The sequence below is a fragment of the Falco naumanni genome, chromosome 20, assembly GCF_017639655.2.
Source record: "Falco naumanni isolate bFalNau1 chromosome 20, bFalNau1.pat, whole genome shotgun sequence".
Lineage (NCBI taxonomy): Eukaryota > Metazoa > Chordata > Aves > Falconiformes > Falconidae > Falco > Falco naumanni.
The window spans coordinates 973,805-998,439 of NC_054073.1; the positions used below are offsets into that span (position 1 = coordinate 973,805).

Sequence of the window (24,635 nt, forward strand, 5' to 3'; positions counted from 1 at the left end):
TCTCCACACTCACCCCAATTCAGTGCCACCTGTAGATTTGCCAAGTCCACCCCATCATTCAGGGCATTAATGAAGATGTTAAACAGCACCAGCAGGATGAAAAACAGCCAGTTTTTCACCCACCAGGTAGTTTACCCATCCAGTCCATACCTCCACTAGCTGCCAAAAGCCTTGCAGAGGTTGAGGTAGTACCATCCATCACACTCCACTGTCCACAGAGCCAGCGTCTTCATCACCGAAACCCGTCAGCACAATTTCGTGACTCTGAGCTGGCTCTTCCCAGTCACCTGATGGTGTTTCAGGCACCTGGGAACGCTCCTCATGGATAGCAGAAGGGGAAGGCCAGGACATTAGCACTGTGCACATCATGGCTCCTGACTCACAGGTCACCCTGTAAGTGTCTCGGTCCTGTGGAGATGGTGAATAAGTACATTATTACCTGCCTCACATAGCCGATGTGTGGCTTAAATGATGGGAGTCCTTTATGTGCACCTCTCGGTAACTACATTATAATTAAGAGATGCTTATCAGGAATCATGAGTCAAGCAGAACATGCCAAGCACTGGGAACAGCATCCAAATGGAGGGGATGTTTTGCCAATAAACAATTTTAGTCCTCGTTCCTGCAGCGTGTTTCATTTACAAGGGGAAGACTTGGGACCATATAAAAGGCCTCCGTCCCTTGGCCTCTCACAATCTGCTCCCCTGGTCAGCGTCTGCCTTCCCCTGTGAATTGGGTAAGACACATCCCGGAGCAGCCGGGTTCATTTCTGGGTGGGTGTCTGGATTCAGAATGTCACAGACCTGGCATGCTTGCACTTTCCTTCAGACCACAAAAGGGCTAGAGGGCAATGGGATAAGCCAAGAAAGAAGCTGACTGGGGGAATTGGGGTGGGATTTGCAGCCATGCCACTATATGATGCAGTGCCTTACGGTTGCTTCTGAGCTTGGAGGGAAAAAAAATCAAGGTTAAGGTCAGAAAGACAGTTTGGACATAATCCGACCATTATTGGGCAACTGCAAGGATTTCCTTTAGTTCCAGGCTTTCAGGATAAGCAAGGTTGACCTGTGTGTGGGTCACTAAAGCAACTTTATGAGAAATTAAATGAAAACAGAGGAGATGGAAATGCAAGCCTGTCTGGCCATGTGTTTTTCAGGTTTTTCCCTACAGCTCAAACATGATATACTCTTCTGGAAGAGAATCATACTTCAACTTGAACTCAACCTGGTATGACCCCTCGGGGTCCTGGCTGGACACCCGGCGCACACCCTTCCGCTACGGCTACAACACCTGCTCCTCGGGGTGCGACGGTGAAGGCATTGAAGGCATGAGAGGGCACAACTACCGTCATTATGGCTACCGACAGCCAGTCTGCTCCGAGAGATGCCACAGCTATGCTGCAGCTGATTCGTGCCATGGAGGCGGGGGGGTCGAGCTGTGCCAGGAGGCCCACGTACAGCTATGGGTCATCGGGGGGATGCCACAGCTACGGGAGGTCGGTTTGCTCTGAGAGGTGCCATGGGTCCTCGGGTTCGTGCCACGGAGGTGGTTCGAGCTGCGTCAGGAGACCCACATACAGCTACGGGTCGTCAGGGGGATGCCACAGCTACGGGAGGTCGGTCTGCTCCGAGAGGTGCCATGGATCAGGGTGCCAGGGGGGGAAGCCCTGCTACAGCAAGCCCGCACAGTGCGTCCCCCAGTGCTGCCCAGTGCAGACCTGTCCCCCACCGGTGCAGCAGGGCTGTGTGCCTGTGGCAAAGTGCATCCCAAGCCAGCAGCAAAAGCAGGTCTGCAAAGTGCCAGCTCAGAAGATAAAATAGAGGACATGAGGAGTGGGGATGAATGGGGGAAACTTCTCACTCTTGCAACACTGCCCTGATGGGCAGCATGTCCCATGTTGCTCAGGGATCCCTACTTTTCCTGTCATTTTGCTTGTAACGTGCTTTGAAGGTGTAACCCACTGTCTGTGAAATATTAAGCGCTGTTCACCTCCTTATTTCACAGCAGACATGGAGGCAATAAAAAGCTACAGTTCATAACCCCCTTGCATCAGCGGTTTCTGCTTCATCCCTTTGAATTGTTTCTGTTCCTCCTTGTTGGCAAAGCTGGTGCCTGCAGCACCCCCGTTCACCCTCACATCAAGGTTCCTGGTTGATTCAACCTGATTTATTCCTACTCTAGACGAGTTCCTTGTGGAGAAGTAACTAACAGTTGTCATCACAGACTATTTATGCAACCCAGCAATTAAATACTAATTTACTAACGTAAAAAAAATCCACACGTTTCATCAGAGAGGTAAAAATGAGCGGGTCTGCTTGGCACATCATTTCATTCACTGATGAGGCAATGGGTACAGTTCGACTCGTATCATGAGCCTCCAGAAAAATCCCCAAGAAAAAAAGTCAGGAGGAGGGTTCAGGAATGGGAATGGCATGGCTAGTGCAGAGCAAAGGAGATGCTGAAGCTGGTAGAAGAGAAATGCTTTGGCCCATGGTCCGTGAGACCTTCAGAGAACACAGGCATGACAGAACTTGTCTCACCCCAAGGGAGGCAGCTCCTGCAGGACCTATGTGTCTTCAGCAGCTGATAGTGATGCTCAGTGCTGTGCTGGTGGCTGAAAGATAAAGGTGTTGAGAAAGACCAAGGAGGGGTGAGATCTCTCAGCCTGAAGGCTTTGACCCAGGGAGAAATGGGGATCATCTGGCCAGGAATGCGTGTCAAATGGAAATTAGAAATGGGTTTATAGATGTCAGGGGGGCACTTGGCTGGACCTACTGTCTCTAACAGGGTAAAAGGCCCCCAACTCCTCGTGAGTTATGGCCTGGTAGGGTTAGAAGAGGGATCACCTGGGCGGACTGTTGCAGCAAAGCAGGGATCTGGATCCAGTGACTCACAGCATCGTGTTCCCAGTGGCTCCTCGCACCTCACCCAGCCCAGGTGAGGTCCTCCATCGTCTCCATCTCCCGGTGTCCTGCCTGGCCCAGCCTGCAGGATGTGACACATCGCAGAATCAGCTGCTTCACAGCATTAATGGTGGAGATTGCTCCTGCAGCACCGTTTGGATAAGGAAAAAAAGTAAGAACAGGCGCAGGATGTACCTTCCTGGGATGGAATTTTTATAAGTGGACACACGGGAGCTGCTGACGTGCTCTGCCCTGACACCGCAGCGAGCCTTCCTTGCCAACCTCTTCCTCACACGTGTGCGGAGGCTAATGCCAGCGTGCACTGCAGAGCACACAGTCCCCATCCCAGGCATGGCTTGGTGGGGTGGCCCAGCCTGGGGGCAGCCCAAATGCCCACCCCATTGCAATGGCACAGCTGCCCCAGTGCACGCAACACCACTTGTGCAAGCCTCAGGGACCTCCGTGGAAAGGAAAGTGCCGGCAAACTATGACAGCTAAGGATGAGGAGTGGGCAAAGGCATCCAAATCCACCTTCAGATACTTCTGGAGCTTGCTGGGCTGTGGAAAACAGGGATGGAGTAGACCTCAAGAGGGCAGCTCCTGCTTCCCACGCACCAGGGCAGGAGTTGTTTTGCTTAAGCTGTTTTGAAGTAGATTTGTCTAACCTCTATTGAGAGGGATTTCACATGATCAATCCCTGTCTGAAACAAAAGAGAAATCTTTGTGTTTCAACCACTTTGCAAGGATTTGGAGGTTTGAACTTGTACCTGGGGTGTCCCTCAGATCCTTCTAAGATCTTGGCTTTCTTGTGTGCTTCATTTATCCCCTTTGTAAACAGAAAACCAATAACTGAGATATGGAAGAATCATGACCATGTATAAGCCACCCCAAATCCATGATACAAACTGGGGAACAAACCATCTCCTGAGATTTGTATTAGGACAACTGCAAAAATTCCTTCCATAAAACCAATAAATTACCCGAAGAGGAAAATAACCACCCACTCAGAACAGGATCAAGGGGTGCAAGGAAGCCTTTCCCAAAGGCAAGGAGCTTTGCAGGAGATACATGGAGCTCAGAGACCAGATGTAGGGTCAGTACAGTCCGGTCTTATACATGGGTCCAGGTCTCCGACGTGCATGAGCATCCTCCCCACCAGACCATGCTCAGGTGAACGTCTCTATCACTGAGAGAAATTATAAACATGTTTGTCACCATCCACGTGATCTGGGGTGTAATTAGTGTATCGTGAATAATAGTTTCACAAGAATTTTCATTCTTCATTCACGTTTGTGAAATAACCCCAGACACATTCTGATTTCCTCACGTATCAATTCGTTCAAGTGATTCAGCTCCATTGGTTAGCAAAGAATTTCTTTGACTCTATTTTATTTTAATTCGATCTGTGCTATTATTAATATTGCAGTGGCCTCTAGAGTCCTGGATGAGATCAGGCCTGGTGTGCTCAGTAGGCGGAAAGACACTTTTCTCCCCAAAGCACAACATTAAATCAATGGAGACACAGGTCCCGATGCCATCCCCAGCGTGCAGGTGAGGATGGAGGGACAGAGGGAGAAAAGCTCTAAGAGCCACAACACTTTCCCCCCTACTTTTTTCTGCAATCATAGTGTAATAAAGATAACAGCAGATATTTGGAACAGATATCGTGGGAATGGGACACTGTTGGAGACCTTTTCTCCTTCTGAGGCTCCTACCTGGATTCTCTCTGTCTCCTCTAGGGTTTAAAATTCCTTCTGTCTGGCTTAAAAGTCTCTCTTTGAGCAAAGAAAGGGCTGACTTGAAATACTGCAACACTCCTCTTAGTGTTGTTTTACTCAGAAATAGGTTTCTCTTTGATGTTACACCCCAGCCATGTCCCACCACCTGCGTTTGCCTGCTCCTGTCGTCCCAACCGGACACATCCAGCAGGATTTTGCTTCAAAGTCTCATATCACCATCTCCCACCTCTAAATCTCAAACCCAAAACTCAGTGACAGCTTTAGAGCCTGGAGGCAACTCAATTCCTTTCGTAACCCACCATGGCCAAGCCCCATCATCCCAGCAGGGGTGTGTGGCCAGTGCTGGCCCCCAGGGCTCAGCGGAGGATGCTCACACTCCTTGTTTTTAGGGCACCCCCCACATAGACCAGCCCTGGTCTCTGTGCTCACCTTCTGCCGCCCCATCATGTGCTCATACCTGCATCCTTAATTCCCTTTGCCTCCTTCGCCCACTCATAACCTAGATTTTTTTCCCAAGCTGCCCAAACACACTCATTTTCCTACACACCACCATGGTTTTATTTGTTCTCTTTCAAGACCTTTTTATTTTCTGGATCCCTTTGGAATCCAGTCATCATCCCACCTCCCTATCCCACCTTCCCATCCGCTACCATTTTTGCATTGCCTACTTGGGCTCACAGCTGCTTTGCATTAGACACAAGAAGCAGGGAAATGCTTTTGTCAAAGGCGGCAAGACCATCCAGAAACCTCCCCCTCCCTGCATGTGAACCACACCAGGCGTGGTGGGCAATTAACATTTTTATGGAGTAACGAGAGGAATGGTGATCCCAAAGGTGGGATATTGATCTGCTCAGAACACCGTGAGTCAAAACAGCAGTGTAAAAACTCTCCAATTAGCAAAGTGCTCGGGGTGGTGAACAAGCAAGTCCCTCCGGTAGGAACTCGTCTTGTTTCCGGAGGAAAAACACTATAAAAGATCTGGCACCTGATTTCTCCTCATTGTCTCAGCTTCACATCTCCTCTTGAATTTCTGCTGAACAGGGTAAGTTCGGCTGGATCAAACTTTTGCGCTTTTACTGATCGTCAGCTTTGCCCTGACCCTGAGGTCTTGACCGCTTCTCCTACACATCTCCTCTCTGTCACTGTGTCTGGTCACAGTTGCTCTGTCCTTCTGCCTAGGTTGTCTTCTCCATTCATGTCTATACATAAATAATAGAAAGCAACTAGGAAAAATTAAAATTTGCTGGTTCAGTCAGGAGTCTCCAGGTCTAGCTCTGGACTTTGTCTTGCCACCACTTCTCACTAATCAGCAAGTGCTTTAACTTTTATCTTATATATTAGCTAAACACAGGAGAGAAAGGAAAGACTTGCTCAAAGGAAGACAGCACAGAGCACTTCTGTACAGGTCAGAGACCGCTACGGGCAGATGTGCATTCCACATTTTTCTCTTTTCTTCAAGAACCTGGCTTACAATGAGAATTTATTCTTGATATATAATCCCATCTCACTAGTCATTTATTACTGCTAGCTGACAGATGTGGCAGTGTGTCTTGCCTTTGCACCCACTCAAAGATGATAGTCTTCCCAGCAGGTCTGCAAAGATGTGCTCCCGGCAAGACAAAGACCAGTGCCACCAGCAAGAACAATCCTCATGCCACAGCAGTGAAGGGTGCCACAGGAGCCATGGTGGATCTGGATGCCATGGGAGCAGTGGTGGATCTGGATGCCACAGGAGCAGTGGTGGATCTGGATGCCACAGGAGCCATGGTGGATCTGGATGCCACAGGAGCAGTGGTGGATCTGGATGCCATGGGAGCAGTGGTGGATCTGGATGCCACAGGAGCAGTGGTGGATCTGGATGCCACGGGAGCAGTGGTGGATCTGGATGCCATGGGAGCAGTGATGGATCTGGATGCCACAGGATCAGTGGTGGATCTGGATGTCATGAAATGAGTGGGGGATCCTGCCATGGAAAACCACAGGATTGCCAGCAGCAAATTTATCAAGTATCCTCAAAGATGAAGTGATCAGGACATTATCTGCATGTTACACACACGCATGTCCTTGATCTTGTGCTGAGTTCAGAAAGCTTTGCATGTGTCCTAGCAATCTTCAAAGAAAATGTCTCCTCTCCCTCCCCTGGAGAGTCCTGTGCCTCTGATGAGCTTATCTGTGGGTGCTAAAATAAACTGGGTACATTCACACGGGTGCAGTGCTCTCTCTATCAGCCTGTGACTATATATGAGCCATTACAATTCGGAGATCATCAGGGTTCCGTGTTCACAATTTTTCTTTCACCTGCGTTATCACAGTACAAGACACCTTGTGTTAACAGCCCTGCAGTTTCCCTGCCCAGGCACAGGCCATAGGGGTAGGCATTGTCCCTATGGACTCCACAGGAAAAGAGACAGAATAAAGTTTTTTAAATGCTGACATTGCAGGAGGCTATTTATTACTGGCCTCCTTTTTTTATTACTTTTATTTTATTACTTTTTTTATTACTCAGGCCTCTGGAGTGCAGGCAGCTCTCCTCCACGCAGCCTGCCCACAGAGATGGACACCCAAAACCCTCCACCAAGACCCCATGGGCTGCATTGCACAAGCCCTCGGGGCCAGCTGTGGGCACAACTGTGGGGCAGAAAAAGTCCTAAGGCAAAGGCACCCGTGGTGGGACAGAAACCCCTTTTTTGCCATCTGGCCCCAAGGTACCATCCTTGGAGCAGGTATCTCCACATGCTTACAACAACCCCCCCAGCAAGCCTTTCTAGAAACCCTCTGCCCAGCACTTCAAGAGCCCTGGGTCGAGCCAGGGGCGTTGCAAGATGGTAGCGTTACCCAATGAGCTGAGAAATTTCCTCTCAACTTATAATTAAAAGGAATTGTGTAATTTATTGGCCTGCTATTGCCATTCATGAAATGGATGCTGCCCTGCTAAGATTATTCTCAAGTGTGTCACGATGATCAGAAATATCTGGCATTGCTGAAAAGGGTGCAGATGGCAGATGGCTCCCAGACCAGGCTGCCTGCTTTTAGTGTAGGAATTGTTTGAAAAAACTGGTGGTGGGGGTCTGGCGTTTGCCTGAAGCCCCCATTGCAAACTGCATTTGCATATTAAGGTGGACAGCCAGCAAACCTAGGGTGACTGGGACTTCTGGCTGGGTGCTGCTGATCATTAACAAACTCAAAACAATTAAAACATGAGGAACTGAATACAGCACAATGTTGAGAGCCAAAAATTACTTTGAGTCTTTTTTCACAGAGAGAATTTCTGATGCCAGAACAAAACACAATTAATCAGAAGTGTTCAAGCCTAGGTACAGTTTGTCCTGATGCTGTTCTAGACCATAACAACAATTTAGCAATACAAAAGAAGCAATTAGGCTGCTTACCTAATTCATTAACCCTGCCCTGTCCACTCACCTTTCCAAAAATCCTCCGTGTTTCAGTAACAGCAAATATGTCGGATGTTTTTGGGGTTGCAGGAACCGCTCAGGACTCGTAGTGGCTTAACGAAGGTTCAGACACTTGCATTCAAAGCAAGAGCTTGCAAGAGGCTGGCGAGGCTCCTCAACGTCTGGCAGCTTGTTCCGTTTTCCAGCCACTTCCCAAAGGATGCCGGGTCTCTCAAACAGCATTAGCAAAGGTGGGAAGAGGCTAAGCCTCTGTCTGACTGTGGTCAGCATCTGGGAATAGCATAAAAAACTCAATCAGCATGGAGAAAGAAAAATAAAAGGTAGGAGAGGTGGACCAAAAATATCAAATGCTCGAGCATCTCTGCAGGCAAGTGAAATATTTTTCAGCCAGTGTTGTCCATGCACTTTTGCACTGACAAAATCATAGCAATTCCCTGTTTCAGCTAGCAATAATGATTTTAGTCTTTTATTCGTGCCTGTTTAATTACTGAAGTGTCTTCCACAAGTAATGGCAGAAAAGGGCTGAACATCTGGTGCCTGAAGCACTTCCTAGCCCAAGCAGCAGAGGCAGAGGAAAGGAACAGGGACTGTCTCAAATTATTGCTTGCAATTAGCTGTCAGTGCAAACGTGGTACCTGGCCTGGCCTGAAGGCTCACGTGGGTCTGTGCATCTGTCCCAATAACACTTGGATTTGTTGGCCAATTACAAGCTAATTGAGGAACAGGGAAAATTGTTCCAAAAAGGATGTTCCTACAAGGTTGGAGAAAGTCCCCGGGTTCTGCCAGCTCCCCATGACGTGGCAGCCACCCCAGGCCACCATGCGTCACCGAAGACAGCACCCATGGGAGACCTTCTCCTCCACATGCCAGCACTGAAGCCACTCACAACCTGGAAAAAAAAAAAAACCAAAAAAACAAACCACCCGTGCTGCCATTCCAGAATTACTCACAAGCTGAAAGTTAACCACATAATTATGTACCTCACTAATCCTGGATCACTACTCTGGGCAGGTCTTCCCCCTTCCAAAAATAAGAATCCCAACTGCCTTTGGTTCTTCTTGTAACAGCAGGAAACTTTTGACCAACAAAAAAGTTGTATAGGGGTTATCTTTTCCCCCTCCTCACTACTCTACCATATTTCAGCTGGTTTTAAGAGAAATGAGCCAACATTGGAATCAGTCAAATTGCTGCTGAGGAAGAGTAGTCTTCCATGCCAAAGGTGTTGTTGGCACTTATAGGCATCTCTCTTGGCTTATGGGCATTTGCAGCACTAGAGCACCCCAAGGCATTTTAAAAGAATGGTGTGATTTAGCCGTGGACATCCCTCCCCTAAACACAAAGCATTCCCCAGCTGAGAGCAAGACCAAAACCAAACTGGCAAAGCTGTGGAAACCAGGGCCACCCACACTACTCCCCCACTGGAGCTAAGCACAGGTAGAGCTGGCAATTAAATATTTCTGCGGCACAGGAAAGACGACCGGTAGGAAGAGGCAATACCCAGCACAGATGAGGTGAGTCATGTGAGTAACCTGAAAAGTGGGGAGGCAAAAAAAAAAAAAAAAGCCATCGATGAATTAAATGAACCAGCAGACCTCTGTGACAGGGAGGTGCTTCATTTCCAGATGGGATGTGCAGAGAGGGTATAAAAACGCTCGTGTCCCGGAAAGCCTCATTCCCTCCTTGCCCCTTCGCTGTACGAGCATCTCAGGTAAGAGCGGCGATGCTGCGGGGCTGCAGGCTCAGGGCAGTGTTTGAAACTGGCTGGGAAGGGGATGGGTTTGGAGCAGGCTGAGCCCAGCACCTTGTGTTGGAGGTTGGGGATTGCTCTGCGGGTGCTTGGAGGAGGGAGGTGGGGTGAGGAAGGAGCGCGGGGGATGCCAAAGAGAGCAGAGACATTTGGGGTTGGAGGGAGGCTCTGGGGTGATTTCCCTTGCCTCTGGGAGCAAGATGGCTCTGCCTTGGAAAGCCAGCCACGGTCCGCAGCTCTGGATGCTCCCACCGTCTCCAGCAGTACCTTCAGCAGGGCAATACTGCAGGTGGTACAAGAAGACGGTGAGAAGTTTAAAGACAGTTGGGGGTTCTGGCTAAGACTGGATAAATATATAGGCAGATTTGTCTGCCCTGGAAGAGCAGAAGCAGGAAAGGAAAGTCCCTGGCAGCTCCTCTCTCCCCGCAGGTCACCCCCAAACACAACGATGTGCTCCCGCCAGGACAAGGACCAGTGCCACAGCCAGGAGCGCTACACCCGCCAGAGCAGCGGTGGATGTCACAGCAGCGGTGGCGGTGGCTGCCATAGCTCCGGCGGTGGTGGTGGATGCCATAGCTCTGGCGGCGGTGGCGGCTGTCACAGCTCCGGCGGTGGTGGCGGCTGTCACAGCTCTGGCGGTGGTGGCGGCTGTCACAGCTCCGGTGGTGGCGGCTGCCACAGCTCCGGTGGGTCCAGCTGCCACGGGAAGCCACAGATGCAGGTCCCGCAGCAGCAGCAGCAGCAACAGCAGCAGATCTACCAGCTGCCCTCGCAGAAGATGAAGTGATGGGGTGTCCCCCACAACCCTGCTCCTGCAGCAAAGCCAGGCACAGACCAGCTCCCTCCAGCCTCCGCAAAGCTTTGCAAGCCCCGAGGTTGCCCGGCTACAAACCCCCTCCCCTGCCCTCCAGGACCATCGTGCCCTGGCAAGTGGCATCACTTGTGCCTCCGCCTGATGCATCAGGCTGGGCTTTGGCCCCAGGAGGTGTCCATGAGACAATAAAGCATTAAATTTCCCAGATCTCTCTTGTGTTGGCATTTCCTTAAGCTACTCATCCTTCTCTGTGCATGCTATAGAGACACAGCTGGATATAGAGGAATGTCTCCTTCTCTGGAGACATTCCAAACCTGCCTGGACACGGCTCTAGGAGAACCTTCTTTAGCCGGGGGTTGGAGTAGATGATCTCCAGAGGTCCCTTCCAGCCCTGACCATTCTGCGATTTGGCCATAGGGTCTATACAGCCGCTAGCAGGTCATGTACCTTAACCAGGGGAAGACACCCCTGGGAAAGCACCCAGCCCATCACCACGTGTGCACAAGGAGCCCATTTAGCATTGCATTTTAGGGAGAACAATATTGCTGCGTAAAACAGTGCCCTTGAACCCAGCAAAGTCTTCTCGTGCTTTCTGAAGCTCGTCACACACATGCCAGATGAACCCGGCAGATAATCCTCCTCCACGAGCTGAACTAAGGGTTGCAAAGAGTCAAGGGAAGAGCTGGCAGGGAGAGAAGCTGAATCCACCTCCCAGCACAGCCAGGACCTGGCAGGGGTGCTGCTGGGAAGGCAGGGAGGCAACCAGGGAAGGAGTTTTGCAGCTGGGAGCTGCGCAGAGCCTGGCCCAGATGTGTTACAGCCCAGTGCAGAGCCTGAGGGAGGGGAGCCCTGCCGCCAGCCCCGCTCGTCCCAAGAAAACCCTAGAAGGGATTACTATGTTTTGAGGTTCCTTTCCTTTGCCTTTTAGATTTTTAACCTAAAAAATACTTTTTTTTCCTCTTATAACCACAATAAAAAAGGACAGAGGCTTCTCTGCTTCCATTTTGATGGGATTTCTTTTAACTGAAAGCTGAATTAGCACGTCTGAGAGGCTGGGGACGGCAAGAAAAACACCAGCCGTTATGAAACTTGGTACAGGGTTGGTTATACTGAAAATATATGTCCTTTCTCATTGAATGCATGAGCTCATCACCTGAAAAGCAAATCATCATTAAACTCTCCTGTGCAGAACATCACCCCTGACCTGGGCAAGACACGACTGCTACAGATATCCTCCAGAAAAGACAAAAACTGGAAGAAATGCAAAAAAAAAAAAGAAATGTAAACAAAAAAAGACAGAAAGAAATGCATTTTTCCCTCAGGCTTTAGTCACTGGTTATTACTTTGGGTAGAAGGAGGGATGCACAGAGCAATAGCAAGAAGCTCTGTGAACATTGTGCTCAGCCTGCACAGGAGCCAGCCCCTCCTGAGCATGCACGCACTTGCTCCAACAGCCACACGGATTCCGCCTGCAGTGCGCACAGCTCCAAGTGGGTGTCTACCCAGTTCCTCTGCTAATTACAATTGCAGCCACCGGTTTCTGTACGAAATTTTATGACATCAGTGGCAGTCAGCACAGTAAATGCCGGCTGCATGTCGTGCTGGGTGAGCCACAGGTCTCGGAGGTTGGAGGAGAGCTTTGCAATCCTCCCCATTGCTGACCCCTTGGGTAAGACGGATGACCATTGCACCAGGTGGGAGGTTCGTGATGGACACTTCCAAGTATCCAAAATTTCCAATGTGAGTAGCATGAGCCACTCACGCCCTGGGGACACTTGCAGCCCCAAGGGAGGTTTCGTTCCCTTGTCACCACATCCTCCCCTGATCAAGCTGGTCCACGTGCACAGGGACCCCAGCGCCAGCTCAACCCCCTGCCAAGGTGTGTTTGCCTGGAGCCAGGCAGGAGCCACCCAACAGCTTCCAGAAGAAGCAGGAAGGAGCTAATTTTCAATGCCACTAGCGGTGCTGAGCACGACGAAATAGCACTAGTTGACGTGTGCCTTGGGAAAGACATTGGCTTCCAGTCCAAATAGTCCAAGCCCCAGTGCTATCCCCTCCTCCCTTGGAGAGCTGCCAAAGCATTTCTTTTTGACAACAAGGTGGATCTTCATGTTTGTTTGTGTGGCTGCCGGTGTCATCTTCTATCTCAGACTTTTTCTTGCCTTTATCCTGTAAATAAGGAGCTGTGGCCCTTTAAAGGTCAATGTACTTTGTGTGGCGATGAAGTGCTGGGCAGCTTTTCAGCCAGGACATGGCTGTGCAGAAAGGCCATCTGTGGAGCTCCAGCTTGGCTCCAGAAGATGGACCGATGAAGCAGGCAGCACCAGATGGGTCTTTTAATTCCTCGGTCTTCATTCCCTGATCTTTGTCATTAAGAGAATGGAAATAGCTAGTCTTTGTCAACTAAGCCCTCAAGGAGCTTGTTCTGATGTATGTGAACGTAACAGGACTTGCAAGGCTTTGAACAGTCCCCAGGACCATCTTCTGGCTGCTCAGGTGCCTTCTGGGGGGGGAATTCACACCCTTTAAGTCAAGGAGAGGAGCCAGAAAACCTCTGCTGAATACCTGAGACCCTTCTCTAGAGGAATCCCAGGAGGACTTTGTCCTCACCCCGCTGGCTGTCCCCATGGCCATGGAGGATCTTTCAGACCAAGCATCTCAGGGAGAAAAGAGGGCAACTTTCTACTCTTTTTTGCCTGGATTATTTCTGGCTTTATCTGGTGCCTGCTCAATAGCAGGGATTAGACTCTGAGAGCAGAGCCTCATGACATGGGGTTATAATTATGCCTGGATTTAATTTAACAAAACAAACCCCAAAGACGGCCTTTGGAAACCCAGGCACCCACAGGTTTTCCTATTACGGACAGGTGAGGCTGACAATTAGATACTTATGTGGCACAGGAAACAGATAAAAAAGGAGTGATACCCATCACGAGTGAGTCAGGCAAGCAATGTAAACAGAGGGCGGTTTGATGGGGATTGGGTATTAAATTAATAGATTGCTATGACAGAGAGCTGTCTCATTTCCGGGGACAAGGGATCTGAGATGTCTATAAAACTGCTCCTGTCCCGGGATCTTCATTCCATCCACTTGCTTTCCTCTTGAGCTCAGGTAAGTCTGGCAGCGCAGATGGATTTGCCTTCTTTGGGGACTTACCTCCCAGCAAGGGATGCAGAGCACGGGTTTAATGCAAACCCTGCTGCTGGGGTGCGACGATGCTCGCAGGGCAGCAGGGATACAGAGCACGGGTTTAACGCAAACCCTGCTGCTGCATGCATGCAGGGATGCTCGCAGTGCAGCGGGATGCAGGGCACGAGTTTAATACAAACGCTGCTGCTGGGGTGCGAGGATGCTCACAGTGCAGCGGGATGCAGAGCACGGGTTTAATGCAAACCCCGCTGCTGGGGTGTGAGGATGCTCGCAGTGCAGCGGGATGCAGAGCACGGGTTTAATGCAAACCCCACTGCTGGGGTGTGAGGATGCTCGCAGTGCAGCGGGATGCAGAGCACGGGTTTAATGCAAACCCCGCTGCTGGGGTGTGAGGATGCTCGCAGTGCAGCAGGATGCAGACCATGGGTTTAATGCAAACCCGGCTGCTGGGGTGCGAGCATGCTCGCAGGGCAGCGATACAGAGCACGGGTTTAGTGCAAACCCCAGTACTGTGTGCGGGGATGCTCTGAGATCAGAGATGAGGATCTGTCTCACGGCTGGGACATGCTGTACTGCTTACACCCAGCTGATGGAATCCTCCATCAGTGGATGCAGGGCACTGCTCCAGACCTGGGGGGGTCTCCCAGGATCCTGCACAGGAGTGCTGGGGGTGGGATCGCAGGCACAAGGGCTGCAGGATTGGGGCACTGGGACAACCAAGGCAGTAGGACATGCAGTAGTCCCTGACAGCTCTTTTCTCCCTACAGGTCACCCCCAAACACAACGATGTGCTCCCGCCAGGACAAGGACCAGTGCCACAGCCAGGAGCGCTACACCCGCCAGAGCAGCGGTGGATGTCACAGCAGCGGTGGCGGTGGCTGCCATAGCTCCGGCGGTGGTGGTGGATGCCATAGCTCCGGCGGCGGTGGCGGCTGTCACAGCTCCGGCGGTGGTGGCGGCTGTCACAGCTCTGGCGGTGGTGGCGGCTGTCACAGCTCCGGTGGTGGTGGCTGCCACAGCTCTGGTGGGTCCAGCTGCCACAGGAAGCCACAGATGCAGGTCCCGCAGCAGCAGCAGCAGCAACAGCAGCAGATCCACCAGCTGCCCTCGCAGAAGATGAAGTGATGGGGTGTCCCCCACAACCCTGCTCCTGCAGCAAAGCCAGGCACAGACCAGCTCCCTCCAGCCTCCGCAAAGCTTTGCAAGCCCCGAGGTTGCCCGGCTACAAACCCCCTCCCCTGCCCTCCAGGACCATCGTGCCCTGGCAAGTGGCATCACTCGTGCCTCCGCCTGATGCATCAGGCTGGGCTTTGGCCCCAGGAGGTGTCCACGAGACAATAAAGCATTAAATTTCCCAGATCTCTCTTGTGTTGGCATTTCCTTAAGCTACTCATCCTTCTTTTCCACACACGCTATAAGGACATCGCTGGATTAACAAACATGGTCATGCTATTTGTGCAGGGCTGGTTTATCTCTGAACCCTCATGATGCTCCAGTCATCACCCATGGTTGGTATGGATCATTGTTGGGTGCTCACCAGCTCCGCTCTCATCCATCAGCCGGGACCGACAAGTCCCAGGTCATAGGGGAAGCACAAGAACATCTCCCCATCGCACAGCATGTCCCGTCTGGGCCCTACACCCCGAGCAGGGCATGGGTTGTGGGTACCCCCAGTGCCGCCAGAACCCCGGCTTTGCATCCCTGCCCCATCCCCCTGGGACTTCCCCACCACAACAGCTTTGGACAACTTCCTACCCAGGGAGACTGCTGGTGATCACCAGGTGGCTAACAAAAATCAGGCAGGCATTGTCTTGTACAGTTTTTATTGCTTTTTTTATGGTGTTACAACCATTTATGTAAGAAGGAGAAAAATAAGCCCCCCCAAAAAAAAAATCCTTTTGGATATTTACAATGCAGCAACATCACGGTTAAGACGGCTGATGTATTAACCCATTCAGACAGGTGACAGCTGAAGGACCAGATCCTGAACTCATTAGCTGGAGAGGGATAATCTACTGCAGAAAACATCCATCCCTGTAGCACAATGATCATAAAGCAACTCCTTGCCAGAAACCACATCTTCCCCGACTTTCCAGAAACTTGCAGATGGGGATATAAATACTACAGACCTGATAACTACCTGCGGTACTTTTTTCCAGTGAAACTCAGGGTTTCTGCCATCCCCCTTGCTACTGAAACAGCCTTGGGTAGTTGGAATATGTATCAGGAGCCACATTTTAACCAAGCACAGCTGAGGAAAGCAGCCCTGTTTCTTCACCCGCTGGCCACTCACTGTTGGTAACATTTCTTTGTGCAGTGCTGTGCAGGTTAATTACATGAAGACATAGGTGAAAGATTTCCATAAAACAATAATTAAAAAAAAAAATAAGAAAAAAAGGCTGTGCTTCCCTTTTTTTAATGGAAAAAACGGCCAACATGCTGCCCCAGCTGCATTTCTTAGACTGAAACATCCTCGTAAGGTGTTGAGGTGCATTTTGGACATCTCTCCCCCAGACCTGTGGGAATTTTGCTGTTGACTTCAAAGGAGCTGGAGATGAACTGCCAGCCATAGACCTTTAATTTTCCCTGAAGAACTGCCGCTCTTTATTCATTATTACTGTACAGCCTGAGTCAACTAATTGCATGGCTCATTCCAGCCCTATTGACTTGTGATTTTTCACTTTCTACCCATTAAAAACAAAAGGAGCTCATGGAGGAAGGGGTTGATATGCCAGCCGTTGCTCTGCCATTGTGTTTATGAGAAGAAAAAGCAAATCTGCCCCCACCCACCCACCCCCAGCCTTCAAGCTGCATTGGCAAAGCACCCCAGAGAGAAACCTGTGGAGCATCGGGACAAAACAAGAGACCCAGGGTTATTTTTGCCTCATGGAGGTAATACATGAAGTGGGGCACGGTCTTCACATCTGCCCCATCAACGGTGCAAGGGCAGGCATTGCCTGCACCGGAGGAGCAGAGAAAGCCCAAAAGGTGATCATACCGTGCCCACATGCTGCTGGCACCTCTGTCCTTCGCCCACAGGGCAATTCAGGGATCCTACAGGAGAGGAAAGAAAACCCGGGGGGGGGCAGTTCGCCTGCGACCACCCCAAAGCCCTGCTGAGGTTGGCATCCCTCCCCGCCAGCCTCCATTTCCCCACCGCCCACCCTGCAATACCTGTGCTGTGCACTAAGCTTGTGCCAAATAATTGTGCGATTTTATTGGAATTATTAGAGCTGATTAAATACTCTCTAGGTCCCCATGGAGCTGGATCCCAGCTCCTGCCTCCATCCCATCCTCCCCGATGGATTGGGCTTGCTGGGACAAGGGGTAAAGCAGACATGGAGAGCTATGCACCACCTCAGGGTGACACCAGTCCCAAGGAAGGATCCGTCCCCACCTCACCAGGCAACGCAAACACTGTCCAGGGGCTTTGCCTGCTCACTGAGCTCCCTGAGCTCTCCCTTACCTCCTTGTCTCTGTGGTCCAGGAGCAGTGGCGGCCACCCTTCAGTACACAGAGTGTTTGGTAGAGCCCCTCTCCTTCTTGTTCATGGGCTCCAAGTCCGAATCCGGCAGGCTGGTGATGTATCTGTACTTGCTGGTGGGTGACCTCTGAGAGGAAAGGAGCCCATCAGACCTTCCCAAAGGGGCAAGGTGGCAGAGTGAGGTCTGGGGCCCCTTATTGCAAGGGCAATGCAACAGAAGGGATAGTCGCAGCAGGCAGAGGAGGCTGCAGAGGCCAGTGCTGAGGTTTTATAGTGTGGTATTACACCTGGATTTGCCCAGGGAGGAAACAGAGGCGCAGCAGGACCAGGCATCTCTTCCTCACCCTCACCCTCCCATTCTCTGCAGGAAAATGGGGACAGTGGGACCAGGAAGGTTCCATGGGAACTGTGCTGCCTTGCAATGCAAACCCAAGGAAATTGCCCATGATGCTGAATCCCAGAAAAATCAAATATTGGAGAAATCCGATTGCAACCCTGGATGTAGGGTGAGTGTTGCAGGACCCCTCAGCACTCCCGACCACCCCTAAACATCACCCCAGCACCTCTCCCATCCATCTTTGCACCCTCGAGCCTGTACAGTTACCTTGACAGGAGCAAACTCCTGTTGGATCAGCTTCTTGAACTCACTTCTACTGAATGGCTCAGATTTCTTCCCCTTCCTGGCATTGCCCTGGTAACTCTCCATCATGTCAGTGATGGCTTTGATGAGCTTAGACATGTCTCCAGTCCTGGAGAGGAGCAAAACTTGAGGACAGAGTGAGGTGGCAGGGACAGCTCTGCCCCATAGGAAAACCCCCGCGTCCCCTTCCAATAACTCAAAACTTATTCAGTTCAGCTTCAGCCTTTCTAAATTTCTTTGCCAAAGGTAAAAAGAAACCTCCTTTTGCTGGATGCTGAAAGCTGGGCTGCCCTTGCTACTCTCAGGACTTTCACCTTAATTTACTTCATTTCTCCACATCCCTACTCCCTGCTTAAATTAAAAGGATGAAGCTCCCTGTAGCCATCTCAGGAACTTGTCGGGTTGAATGAATCAGCTCTTGCAGCTACGGAAAGTGCCGTGTCTCCACACCCGCCGCGCTCGGGGCTGGGCAGAGGGAGTCCAGGCAGCTCATCCTTGTGCTTGTGTCTTTAGACCCTGCTGCCCCGAGCCCTGCTGGGAAGGACCGGTTGCAAAATGACCCTGAAAACATAAAAGCTTATTTCAAGTACAAAAAGAAACGGCGGAGACTCACCCTGCTCACTTGCATCAACCAGCCGACGGGCGCAGATGGGACTGGTGGGAGCAGCTCTGTGCAAGCTCCTTGCAGGCTGCCGGGGCGTGGGTGGAGGGTGAGGATTTCTTCCGGTCAGTCCTGTTCTCTGGCTGCCTCTCTGCATTGCTGCGCTTCCCAGGGAGCCTCCCTCATTATCCTTCCCTGGGGAGGATGTTTACCAGCACACCTGGGAAAGTTGTATGTAGGTCAGTGTGCAGCTCTGCTCTCCGCAGGCGTTGCTCCGGGACCCGAGCAGGGGGAGCAGGGTTTTGCACAGGGGTTTGCACTGGAGACATCTCCTTGGATTAAAAAAAATAAAATAAAAAAAAAAACAAACAAACAACAAAAGCTAATCAGAGGTTCTCTTCATAGATGAAAGTTTGCATTGAGCTTCCCCCAAAAGGTTTTTTTTTTTCCTTTGCGACCGAGGTGATTTCTGAGTTCACAGGGCTTTGCAATGCTGAAGCTTAGAAAATGTCATTAAAAAAAAAAAAATCCTTCAGAAAAGGTGTATTTAATCTTATTTTTGAGGCTGTCTCATGTGGGCTGCCACTGGGCCCAGACTGCAGTCATGTTTGCCCAGCTTGGATGATGCTCCTGCGAGGGATGACAGCGTGGGGACTCCCTGTGACATCAGCCCCAGGTGGCCATCACCAACAGGGTTATGAGCTCCCTCCCGCGGGAAAGTCACTTCCCACACATCTCACTGGGACAGGGACAGCCACGGCCCGTGCCAGCAGCGTGCCCTCGATGCCAGGCTGCACGTCAGCCCCGATGGACCAAACCCGGCTGTGCATGGGTCCCCAGGCTGCATTTCTGCCCCAATGGACCAAACCCAGCCATGCATGGGGCCAGGCTGCACATCAGCCCCGGTGGATCAAACCCAGCCATACATGGGTCCCCAGGCTGCATTTCTGCCCCGCCGGATCAAACCCAGCCATGCATGGGGCCAGGCTGCACGTCAGCCCTGATGGAGCACACCGAGGCTTGCATGAGGCCAGGCTGCCCCAGAGCTCCCAAGGACAGAACAAGGCACAGGGGCTGCAGGGATGCTGTAGCAGCCGTGACAGGATGCTGGGCTCTCCGCCAGTTCTCTGTGTGGTCTCAGAGAAGTCAATGACCCCAGGTTTGCTCACCTGGAAAGGGGGTGTAACAAGCCTTCCCTGCTATGAAGGGTGTGCCAGCTTTCATTAAGGGCTTAGGCACCATCCCAAGATTGTCAGATAGGGTACGTAGCCAGATGAGATCATGCTCTGCATCAATCTTCCCAGGCAGCATTTGCAGGGGCAGGTTCACAGCAGCGTGTTTGGGTGAGGAGGGGTTGCTGGAGCCAACCTGTGCCGCCCCTGTACCACTGCTGACACCGCCAGCACGGCACAAGACATCTCTGCAATTAAGTGGGTTGTAAATGAGATGCAGACCAACGTCTAGAGCTAAATTTTACCCTGGCACAGTGAGGCAAGAGGCAGCAAGTCACTGCAAGCCCTCTGCAGCAAGGGCTGCCCGGCACATGGATGCTTTCGGTGGGAGCTGGATCAGCTCAGGGACTGCTCTCACATGTATGATTCCCTTGAGCTGGAGCTTTTGGGAGAGCCCCCAGCCCTGGGGACTCACTTCAGGGCCGTATTTGGGACAGCCAGGCAACTGGGCACAGACAGCAGCACAATTTACCCCGCAACCTTCTGGGGTACAGCCTTGCCAGGTCACTTAGCACAAACCCCACAGCGAGACAGACATCCCCACGACGTGGCTCCCATAAGCTGGACCACCTGCTGCTCCTGGCCATGCCTTTGATGGAGACGTAGGCAAAGGAGCGTTTCTCATGGGCTGGAGTCATGCCGATGGCCAAGAGCTCAGGGTTTAAGGCTTTATGTTGGCAGGTCTCTATCTCTGTATAGTGATCTTGGAAGACCACCTCTCTGCCATGGGGATGGTGCACAGCCAGGTGTGAAAAGGACCCCAGGACTGGGGATGCTGGGGGGGTGGCCAGGCACGGTGGTGCAGAAGCCACTGCACCAGGCAGGAAACGCTTGCAGAGAAGGGCAACACATGGCAATGGCACCTACAACCACCGTCCTCCTCCCTCTGCCGCTACCGCCCTGATTAGCACACATCTGCCCAGGGGATGAGGGGAATTAGGAGGAAAATTGCTCTGAATCACCCTGAGCGAGTTCCTTCCGCCAGCTACTCCCTCTGAGCCTGCTGCCACCACGATGCCATCCTGCGGCAGCACGTCCCCATCCACAGCAGCGTCAGGCTGGCTTTGCTGGGCTCTGAGCACTGCTTTGCCCATGATGCCAGGTCAGCTCCTGGCCACGGGCCTCACCAGCATGCCGGGACCAACCAGTTTTACCCCACTGTGCTCATCCCTATCAGCGTGTCTAGACTGATAGCAAATGTGATGCACATGGTACATCAAAGTCCCAGCTTTCCACAGCTCTGAGCATTGCACAACCCTTCCTGTGTCAGCCACCGGGCTGCTGACCCCACATGGATGGGTCTGGAGGGGGTGAAGGGTGTCTGCAGCAGGTGGAGGGGGTCCGTGGTGAGCAAGGCAGCCATGCAGGAGGGGGATGCTGGGGCTGATCTGTGCCTCCCAGCTGGGACTGATCTGTGCCTCCCAGCTGGGACCCAGCTCAGCCCCAGCTGGATCACATCCTCTCGTTGCAGAGTCCTTCATAAAACCCAGCCCTGTCAGTCTCAACTTTTTTTTCCAGTCTGGGTGTTTTGGGAGGGAGTCAGCACTGTGAGGAGCTGGCAGGGCCACCCCAAGGCTGTTTTGATGGGACAGGGTAGGGTGGCAGTTAGGGGAGACATTGTCCTTGGGCAAGGTGGAGGCTGGGACACTTGGCAGGGCATGAACACAAGCTGATGGCATTGCACATCGCCAGGGCGAAGCTCAGGAAGAGGGGTGTGGGGTATAACTCCCCCCCAAACAGGGAAAGGAGGTAGATCTAGCATGTATCTGCACCCAGCGTTTGTGTGCTGTGCTCAGCTGCACCCTGGAGGAACTGCAGCGCTTCTCCCTCCTCCTGCTCCCTGTAGGATGCAGGTAAGAAAAGCTGATGTGGTGGTGAGAAAGAAAGGAGCCTTCACCAGCAAGAGTGCATGGGTGTTTGAGTGGGGGGTGGGGAGTGAGAGAGGAGTTCTGGGTGTCTGCAGATCAGTGTGTGTCCTAGCGATGCCAACTTAGCCCCAAAAATCAGGTTTTGTTTCAGACACGTAAATAGAAATATTCCTGCTAATTGCAAACAGCACTGGTGATGTAGATATAAGGGATGCGATGAATGGGGGGGGGGGGGGGGGCCACTGCCTGTGGTCCGTGGCCTCGGCCGCCCTGGGGGGCAACCCTGGGCAGGAGCACGGGCTCCTTGGCTCGCGCTGGGGCCGGTGGCACGCCGCGGTGGCACGTGCCACCAGGTGGCAGCAGGAGCCCGAGCCTCAGCTTACAGAGGCCACATGCTGCCTTACAACCCGGGGGCGAAGGTCAGCTGGGGCTGGGGGCTGCCCCTTCCCGCCCCCCCCGCCGCCTCCTGCTGTGCGCTGCTCGCGGAACCTGGGGAGCATCCCCGGGCAGGCAGTGGGCAGCAGAGCATCCTGCCCGTCAGCCTGGGCGAGCGTTCCCCTGCGGCACGGGGTGCAGCCCGGTCACAGGTGATGCGCTGCACTCGTTAAGACAGATATAGCGATATGTTTGTTGGCATAAAATCCAGGGATTTGGTGAAGTTTGACGTTAGGTTTTGATGCTTGATGGTAAATGTGGTGGTGGTTTAACAAGAGTCGACAGCAAGGTACACTGGATTGTTTACCGCGCTGGGGCAAACAAAACTATTGGGAAGACCTTCCCGTTGCATCATGAGGTTGAGAAAGGACCCCCCTGCGTTCCAAACCCCTTCTCAGAGGGGAGCTCAGGCGTGCCTAGATTCAGACTTAGTCTCAAACTTGGCCAACGGTTCATGTCCAAAGGATTATACATGCTCAATCAATCCTTTACACTGCTTAGCTAATGCTTCAATGTTTAGCATGCTATCGATTCGTTGCCGTAACAGATTCTCCGTAAGCAATCCCTCAGCCTTGAGGAGTAACCTTGAGAGGCATCCCTGCTGAGGGGGAGGTCCTGGCGTGCAGCCGGCCACCGTGCAGGAGGGTTCAGCAGGCGCGGGGCCATCTGCTCTTTATGGAGTAAAATAATCAACTCAGTCACATTTGCATGCCGACTGCAGAAATTTGTTTCTCTCACACTTAGCTTGAGTCGGACCTTGACCAGCACTTAAGTTGACACGTCGTTCACAATGGCCCCCTTGACTGTTGTGTTATGTCTCCCCCAAATTCCCTTTGAGTCAGATCTAACTATTGGGATCTGGATATGACCATCACAGATGGTTATCACTTGAGCACCATCACAGAAATAAAAGTCAGGATGGGGAAGCATCCCCACAAGCACGGTTGGGATGTATCCAACACAACCTTGCTTGCATTGCTTTGGCATCTTCTCTGTTTGGGAGCTGCAAGCTCTGCTGGGGTGAAAGGGTACGTATGGATTTGGGGACTGCTCTGCTATTACAGGAGGACCTGGCAGTCTCCTCTGCTTGCTCACAACCCTGTGTTGGTGGCCTGGTCCTCCTGCGCTCAGGGTGTGGGGTGGCTGGTTCTTCACCACCTCCAGTGCGATGGTCCAACAGCCTTGGTGGGTGACACAACAGGAGTCCTGCACCCCGGGTTTCAGGGGAGCGTGAAGTCCTGCTGTGTTGGCAAATGTCCTGTTGCATCAGCCCTGTGAGCTCTGAGGCTGGATCATGGGGGAGGGTCCCAGGGTGGTTTGTGGGTGCTCCCAGCACCCAGATTTGTGTGCATGAATTCCCTGCATGGGGAGACCCCTCTTCTGCAGAGTAAAGAAGGGCTGACCACCCACATGCAGGGTGATGAGCTTCTGGAAAGCTGATCTGCTGCAAATGGGACTCAAACCACCCTTGTCCTGAGAGCTGGACATGTCCTTATAGGCCAGCCCTGGGGGCAGCTTGGTTCTTGGAGTTGATGCTGCTTCTGCCCTGGCAAGGTGGTGGCAACAAACCAGCTCCACTCTCTCCCTTGGGTGTAGGGCTCTTACCTTCTCCAGAGACCCTAAAGTGGGATGGGGTGCATGACCCATTTTGGGGTGCGGGATTGAGTGCTGGGTGCAGGATCCGGCTCCAGATGGGACCTACCACCCTGTGCAGGCTCAGACAGAGCTGAGTGGTCCCTGCAGCAGATTCTTTTTTTTTTTTTTTTTTTACCTTGTAATAAAGCGATGCTTCAGATGTCAAAACTGACTCCAAAGGAAGCTGAAGCAACCTGGCCAGCAGCGGTGAAGCAAACTTGGGGCAGTCTTGTGTTAACCAGCGGGCTTGCTTCAGCGCTGCTGGTTTGGGGAAGCTTGAGGCAGGATCCTTGCGATTTCAGGGGTTTGACTCACCCTTAGGAAATCACAACTGTTCCTTTTTTTCCCCCGCCTCTAAAACACGCTTGTAAGCGTGCAGGGGGAAGGCTGCTCAGCAGTGTCACAGGCATGTCCAGCCACCCGCTTGGGAAAGCAGCTGTTAATCACAGGCGCCTCCTCAGTGCAAACTCAGGATGCTCTGAGTGAGGAGCTGGGGTTGCTCTCAGATCTTGTCCACCCAAAACCCAGTGGCTGGCCCCCACTGCTGGCTGTAGCACTACAACTAAATGCTTCCAGCCCCACACCAGGGCCCTGCAGAGCAAAAGTGCCCTCAAAAAGCTGCTCCTCCAGAAAAGAGTGCTCATCCATCCCCATCCTTCCTTCCAGCTCTTGCCTACCACGAGACCTCAGTCCTGGGAGAACATGCAGAGTGTTTTCAGGCCAAAATGGGCTTTTTTCTAGTTGGAAATGCAAAGACTTGTCAAATTTTACTGCCTTCCCTGATCTACAGAGCACATTATAACGTAAGGATTGTTGTGCACACCCACTGCAATGCACCCTGCTCTCCCCAGGCGTCCACCTCACCCCCGTGAACCTGCAGCCTGTCTCCAAGGTGGATTTGCCAGTTTAAAGCCATACTGAGAGAGAGCAAGGTGCAGGACTTGCCTGGAGGAAAACCCACGCAGACACAGAG

At 52.1% G+C, this 24,635-nt stretch overlaps 4 protein-coding genes across 4 annotated transcripts; all 4 read left to right on the top strand.

Annotated features, from left to right (window-relative positions):
- Nucleotides 1-1,177: 1,177 nt before the first annotated feature.
- LOC121099668 (keratin-associated protein 5-1-like) lies at nucleotides 1,178-1,820 on the top strand. Its single transcript, XM_040618896.1, is given in 2 exon segments — nucleotides 1,178-1,423; nucleotides 1,425-1,820. Coding segments are annotated over 2 exon segments (642 nt in total).
- Nucleotides 1,821-6,243: 4,423 nt separating this feature from the next.
- Nucleotides 6,244-6,669, top strand: LOC121099694 (sericin-1-like). Its single transcript, XM_040618931.1, has one exon. The coding sequence runs from the start codon at nucleotides 6,244-6,246 to the stop codon at nucleotides 6,667-6,669; it is 426 nt and encodes a 141-aa protein (XP_040474865.1).
- Nucleotides 6,670-10,250: 3,581 nt separating this feature from the next.
- LOC121079973 (loricrin-like) lies at nucleotides 10,251-10,589 on the top strand. Its single transcript, XM_040577828.1, has one exon. It carries the CDS (start codon nucleotides 10,251-10,253, stop codon nucleotides 10,587-10,589), a length of 339 nt encoding a protein of 112 aa, XP_040433762.1.
- A 3,964-nt stretch (nucleotides 10,590-14,553) lies between these two features.
- LOC121079974 (loricrin-like) lies at nucleotides 14,554-14,892 on the top strand. Its single transcript, XM_040577829.1, has one exon. The coding sequence runs from the start codon at nucleotides 14,554-14,556 to the stop codon at nucleotides 14,890-14,892; it is 339 nt and encodes a 112-aa protein (XP_040433763.1).
- Nucleotides 14,893-24,635: the final 9,743 nt, after the last annotated feature.

Excerpts from the sequence above, each read along its gene's own strand:
- LOC121079974 (XM_040577829.1), top strand. The coding sequence starts at position 14,554 with ATGTGCTCCCGCCAGGACAAGGACCAGTGCCACAGCCAGGAGCGCTAC.
- LOC121079973 (XM_040577828.1), top strand. The coding sequence starts at position 10,251 with ATGTGCTCCCGCCAGGACAAGGACCAGTGCCACAGCCAGGAGCGCTAC.
- LOC121099694 (XM_040618931.1), top strand. The coding sequence starts at position 6,244 with ATGTGCTCCCGGCAAGACAAAGACCAGTGCCACCAGCAAGAACAATCC.